This window comes from Tachypleus tridentatus, chromosome 4 (assembly GCF_004210375.1).
Source record: "Tachypleus tridentatus isolate NWPU-2018 chromosome 4, ASM421037v1, whole genome shotgun sequence".
NCBI classification, from domain to species: Eukaryota; Metazoa; Arthropoda; class Merostomata; order Xiphosura; family Limulidae; genus Tachypleus; species Tachypleus tridentatus.
In genome coordinates, this window is record NC_134828.1 from 57,636,087 (window position 1) to 57,650,409 (window position 14,323).

At 29.9% G+C, this 14,323-nt stretch overlaps 1 protein-coding gene across 3 annotated transcripts in view; it reads left to right on the forward strand.

The window, feature by feature from the left end:
- Positions 1 to 762: 762 nt before the first annotated feature.
- Positions 763 to 14,323, forward strand: part of LOC143249196 (anoctamin-4-like) — a 28,915-nt gene continuing 15,354 nt past the window's right edge. Inside the window, exons 1-8 of one of the 3 annotated variants that reach the window (XM_076498663.1) lie at positions 763 to 829; positions 2,544 to 2,678; positions 3,144 to 3,307; positions 4,505 to 4,587; positions 6,236 to 6,307; positions 7,331 to 7,408; positions 10,942 to 11,112; positions 12,446 to 12,482. In XM_076498663.1, coding sequence (XP_076354778.1) covers positions 2,602 to 2,678; positions 3,144 to 3,307; positions 4,505 to 4,587; positions 6,236 to 6,307; positions 7,331 to 7,408; positions 10,942 to 11,112; positions 12,446 to 12,482 — 682 coding nt within the window. In that variant the 5' untranslated portion in view covers positions 763 to 829; positions 2,544 to 2,601. The remainder of the gene's footprint in view (positions 830 to 2,543; positions 2,679 to 3,143; positions 3,308 to 4,504; positions 4,588 to 6,235; positions 6,308 to 7,330; positions 7,409 to 10,941; positions 11,113 to 12,445; positions 12,483 to 14,323) is intronic. The other 2 variants (XM_076498661.1, XM_076498662.1) reach the window with 2 other exon arrangements.

Below are 14,323 nucleotides of genomic sequence, written 5' to 3' on the forward strand. Positions count from 1 at the left end.
ATTTAAGATTAGCAAGATCAATAAGTTTTTTTTTATTTCTCCTGTAAGCTTTAATTTTGAATCCTGTTTTCAATGGTTCAAACGGAACAGTATAATGAAACCTTATTTCATCTAGAATAAAAGTGTGAAAATTTGGTAAATAATAATATGGTTATAGGCTGTTAAACTACTAAAAAGACTCCTAGTCACTAGCTCTGGTAGTACTTGACATGTGTGCTTGGGTTTTATTCACGATGATATGTGCATTCAATATATATGATATGATATATAGTGATGAATAAAAATCATTACAATCACTGTTAACATTTTGTTTTATTAAATATTTTTATATTTAAATATTTCATGCCTTATGTATTTATACTGTTTTTCTCCTATTTTTTCAGGAATAACAAAGCTTATCAAAGATCGTGTCCTCTGAGGAACTGCCTTTCCTTTGACATGAGGTCAACTTATTGGATTCTTCTTTCCAAGTGTAGCGTGATGTTGATAAAATTTTACAATTTTTCATATGTTAAAAGTATTGTTCACAGTTATTTCTACAGCCAGTGTGTATTATATCAGGTTTATGACCTGATGAATTTGTGTGACAGGGTTGCTCCTGTAGTTTGTTATTAATATTATTTTCCAGCAAAGTACACTTTAACATATTTTTTATTAGTTAATATTTCACTTCCTGTATCAGTAAAATAATGGTTATGTTGATAATTTATTTTGGACGTATTATTGGGGGAATGTCATTCTTCAGATGAACAAAGCTCCCAGGAAATGGTTATTGAACAACTGGGCTTCGTTTTCAACAATATTTAAAAGCAACCCTTGATGACATCAAGTGAGTGTTAATAATTTCCTGGACAGAATTTATTTATTTAATATAAAAAATCACTTGGTAAAGTTTTGAGTTTTACCTAAAGATTGAAATTACCAAAAAAAACATCTTATATTTGTATGCCATGTTTAGAGTCTCAGTTGAGTTTTATTCTTACAAGTTGTGTTTTGAAAGCCATCATTCTGAATACAATAATTATATATAAGGAGAGTCAGTCATGATAGGAGGGAGAGAATTTCTTGTTTATTGTATTGTATTATATTTATTGAGCTACAAAATTCAATAAAGATGTGGTAATAACCAAAAGAGAGATGTAGATCTAATAGTATTAGCATGTAGTTAATCAGATGTTTCTGTTATATAATAGTTTTAATTTCTGAATTTCAAAAGTAAAATATTTTAATTTGTAACGCCTTAGTGTTTACATTTCTGTATCAACGTGATGGCACTTGTTTGTTTAAAATTGCTAAACTTAGACATCTTTTCACTTGTTTGGTTCACTGAAATTGAATACAGCTTTCAGACTTGCAGATTTTCCTCATACATAACATAAAGTTATAGTTACCAAGCCATCCCATAAAGCTCTGTTCGACATACAGTCTTTCAAAATGTAAATAATTCTCTCTCTTCTGTCTTGACATTTGCTATTACATTATTGATAACCATTAGAAAATAAATATTTAATATTCTGTTTTATGTATAATGTCATCTCATTCACAGGATGGCTTTTAAGTTTTTGAACATAGATTCAAATCTGCTATTACTATGTTTAGTTTAACCAGCCAAGGAAAGTGTTTTGATGCACAATGTTTAGTTAGAAAACCAGTTAAATTGTAATAATTATAAGACATTGAATGCTTTGTGTTTATTATTGTTTGTGCTCTAAATTGTGTGTTTGAAATTAATAAATAATTTGGGAAAAAATGAAAACACAGCCCATGGAAAATTTTGGGTTAGCCTCTATCAATACTTTAAGTCTTTGACAACAAAAGAAATTACAGCATTCACAATAAAGTACTAGATTTTGTTATTTTTATGCACATATTTTGTTTGTTTTATTGTAAAAAAAAAATACTTATTAGGTAACATTAGAATATATGAATGAAGAAATAGATTAATTTATTTGCAATATATGTATATACTTTGAAGATTGTTTGTATGACATAACTTTATGCTGTAATTTGAACAAGAAGTGTATACAAGGTGATTCCTGGGTTGTTACATAGGCTTAGTATGAAGGAAGTTGTCATATTTAACTGATACAAGCCTGAAGATAGTCAGGATAAATAATGATAAGCTTTTATTGTGCTCTGCAGGGATTTTAGAAAGGAAAAATTTTATTTCATATTTTTTTTTGGTGTGGTTACAAGGTTAAACAAATGGCCTGAGCTCATGTAATGTAAGGTAGAGACACTAATGCATGACATATAAATATTTTCAAAAAATAACTTGATATTCAATTAGAAGATTTTAGAAGCTATGCAAATGAAATTTGGAAACTGTAATATTAAAGATATAAACATTTTATTAATTTTAGCATGAAAATCACTTTTGCTCTCATACTAATCAGAGTTTAAAATTGAGACAAATCTTTATTTAAAAAAAAAAAAAAAGGTTCTTATGGATTGATTTTTTGGAGTTCCTCATTAGTTATTGTATCCACTATATTTTGTTTGATAAGAATCACTTTATTGTTTGTTCCTTTCAATTTTTTCAGGGAATATTTTGGAGTGAAAATTGGCCTCTACTTTGCTTGGCTGGGATTTTATACCTGCATGCTGATCCCAGCTTCAGCAGTAGGAGTGCTGTGTTTCCTCTATGGGTTCTTCACCTTGGTGGGTGATGCTCACAGGTATGAATTAGGGGGAAAAAAAGTTAAAAGAGTTATCAAACAGTTTATTATTTTTATAACTCATGTTTGATCATTTTCTAAATTATACCTCAGATAAATCAGTTACTTAGAGATATGTAATTGATGGAATGTGGTAAGTGATTAATCACTGGACTAATTAATCAGTGTTTAACTAATTAATTATTTTGCACAAGACATTTGTAGCTGGAATAATTGCAAAGAGTAATAATTGGAACCATTAATTTTTATTGGTTGATATGTTTTTAACCATTAATGTACCTAAAAATATTTTCAATAATTTTTGTGACAAATTGATTTAAACATAATTTCAGTTAATTAGTTATTTTATGTGGCATTATCATTGAAATTGATAGTTGTATATTATGATTGATTTAAATGTTCAACTGTACAAGTGTTTATTCTATAAACTTAAAACAAAATTGCATTTTTTTTTTTTTTTTACAGCAAGGACGTTTGTGAGAACCACAATGACATAATTTTATGTCCTCGGTGTGACATAAAAGGATGTAAATATGAACAGCTAGGACAGACATGCACTTTTGTCAGAATTACACATCTTTTTGACAATGGTGCTGCTGTATTTTTTGCTGTTTTTATGTCACTCTGGGGTAAGTATTATATAGATTTACATGTTAAAGTTATATAAATAATATTCTCTTCTTCAGACTCTGTTAGAGCTTTCATACACAAAATATCAAATTTTTTGTAAATTAGTTTTAAGACTTTTTTTAAGTTACTTTTCTTATGCCTATTTTCTTTTAGCATGTTGACTATCTAACATGCATAGTAATTTTGATTTTAAGGTTAAAATGTTTGTGTGCATCAGAAAATGTTCAAATTTCACATATAAAATTTTTTATAACCTCCAGATAATTATCAAACATTTTTTGTACAAAGAAAAACAATGTTTTGTCTGTTATTTTTACTAATGAAACTCTGTATGGGCTTGATAGATTTGACCACTATAAACAATTAGGAAATTAATATAAGTAATACCTTTTTCATTCTAGAATAACTACAAACTATAACTCATATAAAATAGCTTAAATTTGATAACATTATACATTTATATAGAAGGGAGGACAAAAGAGTGCCTCTCCTTGAAAATGTTAATTTATTTGATATTATTTTGGAATAGATCTTGTGAAGTGCATTTTACACATTTTCTATTATCAAATAAAATATATAACAAATTAACAGTATTTTTTAGGGGCCACTTTTCTTGTCCACACCACGTACATATATAAATTTATTATATTGATCTTTCAACTGTGTCTGGATAACAGTGTAGAAGTTACAATGACAAGGTGCATGTATGCTCATGCTACCATATCCAGTAACATAAAACTGACCTTACAAAGGACCTGAATTTTGGGAAAGTAACTCACTAAGAAAATCCTCATGATATGTGTGGTAATGGATGCCCATAGCAAAAGGGTTACTTCAACATAAAAATGTCCAACCTGCAATACTTGAAATGGTCTTAATTTCAAACCAACATAAAGCACATCAAATTTGCTACACATTCAAGACTTTAAACTTCTATTACTGAAGTCTCACATCAAACACTTCAAATTAATTCCAAAAGCATGTTATTACTTTGAGATATCTTGTCTGTAATTTGGGACTTTTCAAGGAAAAAAGAAAACACTTTACAAAGTTTATTATTACTAACACTTTGGTGAACAAAAATAGTTAAATAAATTATCATAAGCCATATAAGTTTAAAGAGTAATTTGTATTCTGTTGCGATTTCTGTCTTTAGTGATGATAAACTTTATCACTTTGTTTTTATTTACTTTCAGCTGTTATCTTTATGGAATTGTGGAAAAGATATTCAGCAAAAATCACCCACCATTGGGATGTAACGAATTTTGACACCTTAGAGGTAATGTGTACTTTTATTTCAGTTATTAATTTATCACAATGGACTTGTGTATTTGACATGAACTTTTAACCATGGCAGTATACCTATTGTGATTGTGAAGGTACTAGTTGTGTCATGACAAATTTGACAGTAATCATACAAGTATTTTAATTATATGTTGTCAGTGTTGACTGTTATGATTGCAAAGTGATTTTTCATGTTAAGATTAAAAATACTTCATTTAAAAATTTTCAAATTTCACTTATGTAGTTCTTTAAACCTCCTTCATAAATATCAGATGTTTGCTGTCAGTAAAAAGTTTATTTTATGTTATTTTACAAGCTGTAACTTTCAAATGATCAGCCAATCTAAACGTCCTCATAACCACCATAAAAATTATGAAATAATTGTTAATTACTTTTTTATTGTGCTAAAATGACAACAAATTGTGACAATATACATCTTCTGTTTCTTCTTAATCTTACAGTTTTATTGACTTTTGAACCATGTGTAACTATTAATCCTTCCTTTGAGGGTTGCGGGTTTGCATTCCCGTCAATGAAACATGCTCGCCCTTTCAGCCGTGGGGCATTCTAATGTCATGGTCAATCCCACTATCCATTGGTAAAAGAGTAGCCCAAGAGTTTGCGGTGGGTGGTGATGACTAGCTGCCTTCCCTCTAGTCTCACACTGCTAAATTAAGGACGGCTAACACAGATAGCTCTCGAGTAGCTTTGTGCAAAATTCAAAACAAACAGTCCTTCTTCACAAGTTTTAAATCACTTGGTGAACCTTCAGCTCATGTTACCCTATTGAATTACATTAAACAATATGAAGGATATTTCTTATTACTATTCATTATTTTAGCTAATCTAACCTAACAACTTTCTTGTTTTTTCATTTTAGTTACTTTTATAGTAATAAATAAAGAATATTCATGAAAAAAACATAAAATGTACTGTTTACCAGCATCTTTTTTGTTCTTTACTAATGGCACTACCACACTAAATGCCCCTTGCTGATATAGTGGTAAGTCTATGGATATACAACATCATAGAGAACTATTGGCAGCTTGTAAAAGAGAAGCTGTGTGCGTGCTAAATGACTCTAATTTCCTAGTGTATGACATCATGAACGAATAAGATAGAAAGCCGTAAAATAACTACTTTATAATAACTAATTTACATAAAATTATTCAATTCTTGTAGAGGTGATAAGTAAATTATAGAAAAAGGAAGAATCTAAGAACTTAAATACTATTAAAATTTGATTCAGTAATTACATTGTGATGCAAAGTTTACTTGTATACATCGATAATAAACTAGTTTAATTAAATTTTGAATTTAACTCTGTAAAAGGTTGTGACATATGCAGCTTGACCTTCTTGATGTGAAAGGGTTAATGACCTTGTTTTCCTGCCTTGAGTGGGTGCTCAGGACAAGTTTGTTTGTTTCCAGTATGATATTTACAGCTACTCTCTAGTATTTCCCTTTGAACATCTTTTCAAACTTTGTCTTATAAAAATAATGTTTGAATGTTCCCTAAAGGTATTCTTTTGAGAAAGTTTTTCAAAAATACATGTTTGAAAATGTAAATTTCTTAACACACAGATATGATGTTTTACCTGAACTCTTGATCATAATGTGTGTGTGTTTTTTTATATCACCAGGAACATCCAAGGCCAGAATATTTAGCTAAATTATCAACAGTAAAGAAAAAGAAAGTAAACTTTATTACAGGGGTAAGAACAGCAGTTATCAATTTGTAATAAACATCAAAACAAACATCTGACTTTTTGTCCAGTTGTTCCCACAATTTGTATTGTTTTTATACAAGTCTAGATCTATCTGTTGATGATGATTTTGCAATGTTGTAGTTGATTATCAGATTATAAGTTTTATGATGACACTAAAAGTGTTTGGTATTGGTTTTACAACAAAACTGTAACTAAATAACTCTATCAAACAAAATTAACAAGCGATGTATCTTTTGTATAAATTCTTTCTTAAAATTATTAAACTTAAAAAAATGCCTTATTCTTCTTGAAAAATGCAGTTATTTTGAGTAAATGGTCTTCAAAGGTACAATTTTAAAAGGGTGATAAAACACTTTTCTAAAAATAATTCAGTGTAAATGCATTACATGTAGTTTAAAAGACAGCAGAGTATAAAAAAATAGATGTGAATAACAAAAATTTAAAAGATCTTGGTAGAACATTGTTTGAAATTGAAAGTTTTAATATGTCAACTTTTATGCTTGTTTCAAATATTCTCATTTAAAGTCCCAGTCTGGCTGCCAGGTGGTTAAGGCTCGACTCCGTAATTATAATGTGATGGTCAATCCCATTATTTGTTCAGTAAAAGAGTAGCCCAAGGGTTTGTAGTGGGTGGTGATGACTAGCTGCCTTCCCTCTAGTCGTATACTGCTAAATTAGGGACAACTAGTGCAGATAGCCCTCGTGTAGCTTTGTGTGAAATTTAAAACAAAGCAAATCATTTAAAGTTCATTACATTTATTTTATCCCTTTTTAAAAAACAAACAAACAAGTTAGATGTTCCAATGCCTAAGTTGTGGTTTTATTATCCCCTTCAAAAATAATGTAAATTGAACTTCAGAAGGAATATTACAGTAGTTTTTCATCAGTTCTGGTTCTTTTTCTAAGGGCATGTGTTTGAACTTTATTTCTTACGAGTTATGAAAATTTATTACTTAGTTTTTTACTGATGTGTTTTTCTAAATGCTTCTGTGATGTACACTGTAACAGGTAAACGAACCATGTGTTTCGTTTTGGAAGAGACGAGTACCGTGTACCATATTTTCCTGGTCTGTGGTGTTACTACTTGTGAGTATTTATTTATGAATTAATTTGAGTATGTAGGTGTGTACACTAAAGCTATGTGAACATTTAAGATTTCAGATTTAAAGAAGAACCAATTTTGAGAACAGTGAACTTTAGAAACAGGTTCAATAGGTAATGAAGACTATTTGACACAGTGATGGTGTTTGGTAATTTATCTGTATACAGGAATATGTGTGTATGTGAACTTTATTATTAAAAATTATTAATTTGGGAAGGGGTGTATGGATCATCAGAAAAATTGAATCAAAATATAAAAATTGTATTTTCAAGCTGACAACTCGGGACTCTTAAAAAGTAAACAAACTATTTTGTCCCCACTAAAATTGATAAGTACTGTAGGCATGGAGTTAATAGAGAGATTTATAATAAGCTTAAGAAAATAATACAGACATTACTTGCAGCTGTATTTATTTACTTTGTTAGAGCCTTTGGCTATAGGCTTGACAATACAGTCTCTGCATTTTGATTCATGTTGTTTCTTTATTTTTCTGACAATCTAGAATGAGTTTTAATTATATTGTTACTTAAGATGTTTTTTTTTAATATTCATTAATAGAGAATACATTCTAAACTTCACAAGTGCATGTGAATTCAGTTGAATGTTACATATTTTTTGACAGTTTACTGTTGCTTGTGCTTTATGTTCCACTTATCCACCACATATTAAAAATAAATGACACATGTTCAAGATAAAATAAACATATTTACTGGTATACACCTGTAACATACAAACTGTAAAATTGTTCTCAAAGGACCATTGTGAAGGCAAAGATTGTATGATCACAAATTTAATGAGTAGCTTCCATCAGCTTGTACTATTATGTAAGAAAAGATGAACAGTAACAAAGGAATCTCATCAGAATGGAATAATGTTTCTTTTAAAAAAATACAACAAAGTTTAGTGCAACATAAACATACACAGTCACATGCTTACTTTGATAGGTTTACATAACAATATGTTTGTTCTTCAACAGCCTGCTGTGTACAAGTGTTTGTTAGAATAAGGCAACACAAATAATTCTCTCAGTGGCACACTTTGCTAAATTGCTAATTATCAATAACTTTTACTACCACTACCTGTTTAAAATTGCACTAGTTATATGAAAGAGTAATATATGCAGTGGTAATAAATACTGAATATGTACTTGTGACTTTTGCTAAGTACAAAAAACAGTAGAAAGAATTACCGATGTGATATTGAATAGTAGCATCTGTTATGGTAATCATCCAGTGTCAAACAGCTGTTGAAATGTTGCCAGGGAAATAAATTTGAGTAATGATGAACAACAGTGGCTTGAATAACAATATCCATCATCAGAATCGCCTAATTTTGTTGTATCTGTTTCCAATAAAAACACTAGAAAATGCACAAGCTGTAGTTTCCAACTAATGCACATACTAGTAAAACACTGGATTTTTGATGGCTAAAAATGAAGGACTCAGAAAATTTCACAGCATGACATAATTAAGGATGGGGAAGTAAGTTCAAAAGTACTGTCAGTTTCTTGCAGAAATCTCAGTGGAGTCCTGTAACAAAATAAATATCATTTGAAATAATTTTATAGTGGAATCAAAATGATTATTTGTGGCTTGAGTTAAGCTGTCAGCAATAGATCTACAGTTTTGTTTGCTTACATTTTTTTGTGATCTCTATTTGTGGATTTTAAATACCTAGTTTTTAATTATCTGCTATGTTGACTTTTTTTTAGTGCACAACAATGAGAAAATATGTGTTTAGAGTGAGACATGACCCCCACTAGGCACGTATAAAATTATTCCAGTAGGAAAACAGCCCTTTCAAATAAAACAAGTGTGTTTAAAACGTCTCTTTAAATAAAGATTTGTGTCTTTTGAAGTAATTATTTATCAAGGTTTTGTGACTTGTTTAACGTGAGTCCAATATGAAAGCAGTCACTCGGAACAACGTTGCATCTGTTATGCACTTATAACCACATAAAGCATCTTTCACTGAAAATTAACTGATTTTAAAGTGAGCATTCCATACAGCATATCTTTCTATGTTGTGGTTGAAAATGCTCAGTCGATTTTGCTGTAGTTTTGTGTAACAATAACATGAATAAAAATAACACGATTAAGTAAGGAAATTTTAACTTTGTCTCAACAATCATGTATTTTGCTTATTATCAATCTTTTGGTGGTCCAGTCTATTTACAAGAAAAGTTTTCAGTGGTGTTTCAAGAATGAGTCTACTTTTAAAGGTTTTTTTTCCCAAATGATCAGAGATTACTCAAAGGCTTAACAGAGATATTCCAGTACCACAGGTGGTACTGTTTTAGAGTAAGGCTGCATTCTTAAATTAAGATGACTTATAACTTCATGGTCATTGATTTTTGGTTCTATGTTTAAAGAAAAATTGTTTTTAAAAGATGCACTTTGTAAACTTGGGAGGATTTTTTTATTATTTTCAGTGAATCCAGTTTCCAATTTTTTGCAGTATGGTATACAAGACAGTTATTTCTCATAATTGTCTCCACGGATAGGTGTACTGTATTTCAAGATGGCTGGTATGGATATTAAAACTTTTATTAAAATAAATTAGAAAACAATGTTTCACCTTCTTAGGTATCTCAGGCCTTCAGGTTAAGAAAAACAGTTTTAATACCCATACCAGCCATCTTGAGATACATTTTTACTTGATGTGGGTTCCTCATCATCATGAAAGAGATATAGTTTTTCTGTTGCTTCACCTTCTTCCAAACTCTTTTCAGTCGATTGCCATACCTACATATCTTGGCAGATTATCTTGAAACTTGGTAGGGTCATACTTTGATCCAGTATGTCCAGTAAGTATTTTCATTTTTTTATTTAGGCTTTTTTAAGGGGTCAGATGCCAAACAACCCAAAATATATATTTTGGGCTTTTAGCGTGGTTATATTTACAGCAGTCTGGAAGTCAACTGGCACAAATGTAAATATTCATGAGCTCAATGCAATGACAAACAAAATAGCTAGATTTGCCCATTTTGAATCTTTTTTTACTTTTTTTTTTTTGGGGTGGAGGCAGGAAGAGATCTGAAAAAAAGCATAATTTAGAGGTATTTGTTGATCATTTACTCAGCCATATTTTGACCAATTTACATGGTAGCTGGTAGAAAGATATTTTTGTACAGGTCCCAAACATTGACAAACAAAAATTGTGAAATTGCCCATTTTTAGTAATTATAAAATGGGTTAAGATGCCACAGAAAAGCATAACTTTAGAGTTGTTTGATCAGTTGCAGGTTTCATGGTTTTTGTTTTATCATATCCTGCAAAACAATTTGCTGCCTAGAAAATCTAGGCAAAGACTTAGTGAACCACTCCATAAAAGGACAAATAACCTCCAACTGTGTGAAGAAATCTGGACTTTAACTGCCAGACTCCAGTTATAGTTTGCTACAGCAAAGTGTTTTTTAAGTTCCTAAAACTATTTTAAATTTACATATATATTCTGTGTTACAGTAGGTCTTGATGCAGTGATTCTTTATAGACTTAAATTATGTTTTGTTCTTTAGGTAACAATAGCTATTGCTGCTGTGGTTGGTGTGATTGTTTACAGAATATCCATTCAAACTGTTCTGTACTTCACATTGAGTGACAATCAGACACTAACCAGCATGGTATCTCTTACTACCTCTGTGACAGCTGCACTGTTGAACCTTGTATGCATCATGACCTTTAACCTGGTAGGTCACTTAAATGAGAAACATTAGGGATATGAAATTCACCTATTTCTAGTTGTGTAAAATGTACTTTTTATGGCTTTATTGAAGATGATATGGATCAAATACCTGCTTATAGTGATATGTGTATATAAGTGTATGTGTGTGTATACATATATATCAAATACGTGTTTATAGTGTATATAAGTGTATGTGTGTGTATATATGTATATATATGTATCAAGTACCTGTTTAAAGTGGCACGTGTGTGTATATATATATATATGTATATAGTGGTATGTAAGCATATTAGTTTTGTTGTTTATTTATTTTTTACTTTGATTTCTTAATGACTAAAAGGAAATGTTATATGTAATTACTTGTAATTTTTTAAGGTTGTTTCTTGTTTTCTGTTCAGCTGTAAATAATGTAATGTTTTTTTTCATGTTTGTATTTTCAAGAATGAAATTAATATAGCTTGGAATTTTTTTATGAATGCACCAAAATAACCATAAGAAAATCTTTATATTTTGCATGCCAGAGAAATTATTAAAATAATGACAAACCCTCAGTATTTAAGTTCAGATGCAAGTAACACTACTATATATTTGTTTTGTAAGATCTTCAGTAGTACTTTTCAGTTTTGGCCATTTCAGCCATGGGGGCATTATAATATGACAGTCAATCCACACTATTCATTGGTAAAAGAGTAGCCTCAGGTGTGGCTGTGAATGGTGATGACTAACTGCCTTCCCTCTAGTCTTATGCTGCTAAATTAAGGACGTCAAGTGCAGATAGCCTTTGTGCAAACTTCAAAACAAACCAAACCAAATAACTTTTCAGTTTTTTTATAAACACACCCATCATCATTGAGTGGTCAAATACTAGGCACAGGAATTAGTGTACGTTGATCATGCATTTGTTCTTTTACCTTTGGGCTGGGCATGTATAAATTTGAATTAGAAAAACTTGATTTAAACTCCAAAAATTACAAGCCAGAGTAAAAAATATCAAAAGAGAATGAACACTTAACCAGGGATAAAATTACCATATTCATATCACACTGATATCTGAAACATTTTGGTATTGTTTCATTATTTGTATGCTAGGCCTAGTGGTCAGTGTTCTGAACTCTGAACCTGGGGGTTTATGGTTCTAATCCTGTTGCAGCAAAAATGCCCTTCAACCTTGAGATTATGTGAATGTTGTAAAAGTGATTGTCAAATCCTGTTATTTGATTAGAGTAACCAAAGAATTGGCAATAGGTGCCATTTCATAGTCTTATCAGTTTAAAGTTAGGGATGGCTAGTGTAGATGTTCTTTCTGAAACAACTGACTAACTATTAACCTTTTCTAGATTTATAGAAGAATAGCCACCTTCCTCACTGAATTGGGTGAGTTTTACTTGTTTCTAATTTTGGCAATTCCAAATGAACATAGGTTATTTTGTATGTTTTGTTCATCATTTTGAATAACAAAATTTAACCAGAATCTGACTGCAAAAGTTCTTATCCATATTTATTTTAGTGCCAGATAAATACTGTTACAGTCACACAAAGTTTATCAGAATAATTTATACATCTTGAAAAAACATATACATTTTATTGGTGAATAAATCCAAATTATGCACACTTTTCAAAATAGAACTTATTTCTTTAAAAAATTAATTTATGCCACATTATGCATGTTATCTGAATTTTTAATTAACTTTTCTGTTTGTACAGAATGTATTAAAATAACATTAGAAAGTAATTATGTAAAAGTATATTGAACATCACTAACAGCACACTTTATCACTTTACCAGTCTTAGTTTTATTATTGATCAAGTCTGAGTGTTTTGTTAAATAAACTAGTGGATCAGTGTGAAACACAGTAAAGTATATTTAGTTGCAATACCATATAGTCTTGTGATCAAAGCAGTGAAAACTGTTCACATTGCTAACATATATATGCAGAAATACATGAAAAATTGTATAGTATTTATATAAATATATTTATGATAATTTTAAGGTTAGATGATTATTTGTAACTTTTAATTTGGTATTATGTATTTGATTTAATGACAGTTCATGATGAAGAACAGTAAATATCATATACAGTGTACAGGGATACTGAAAAGGAAAAAAAGGAATGTTAGTACATTCTACTAACAACTTGCAACATCTTGTGTAGATATCCATAATAAATTCAGAAATATAGTGAACATTCCATCTGTAATATGGCATTTGTCCAATAAACCGACCCCATGCATTTTATATTAAGGATATATGTGTGTTTCAACATAATTTTTTATAAACTTGTGTATGAAGGCTACTAATAAAATAAATTTTAAAATATGGAATTTTATTTTGAGATAAAATCATGTTACAATAAATAATAAAACATCTCTTATTAATGCAGTCAATTTATGTAGAGATATTACATAAATTGGCTTCAGTACTGCATGTTATATATTTTAAAATTGTCAAAGATTACTAAAAATGTGTATAAAAACTACCATAAAAAGATATTTCCACTGTAAAACTAGAATGTAAAGCTCTTTTTTTCTGTTACAGTATGGAATGAAGTCAATCATTTTGATTTAAAATTAACTTGTGTTTCCTAATGATTTGGCTTGAGAAGTAGTTCGTGTTTGCTAATTCATGGAAACTAGTGTATCTAGACCACAACTGTCTTGATCAACAGTCATTGGTATCCTACTTCTGACAACAACAACAAAAAAATGGTGGAGGCTAAGATAAGGCTTAACATTTATTTAGATCATGGACAAATTAAGAAGAATGTGGAAAATTCGTCTTCAGTTCCTATGATTTGTATTTTATTATGACTTCCTCTCCCTCAATACAAAAATATTTGACCGTAGTATTTCTAATTACTCAAAACTACGTTGCAGAAATATCTTTGCTCCGTGTGACAGCAGCAGAGTCACCTAAAAGCTGGACCTGAGCCAGACGTAGAATGATATTTATAACTATGGAAAATAATGAATTTTGTAAATAAGAAATAATTCACTTTCAGACAGAAAGATATTTATACTCTAAAGATTTGATTTGAAGAATAGAACTTAATGTTTCACCTAAGAGCTCTAAAAACCTCTGACATGATGGATGTTAAATGACAAGTTTAATAGTATTATCAATTGGTTGTCATTAGTGTTAAGGTAGTTTATCAAACATTTTTTTTGATTTATGTCAACCTTTTTCTGTATGTTAATATTCTTTTTGTAAAATAGTT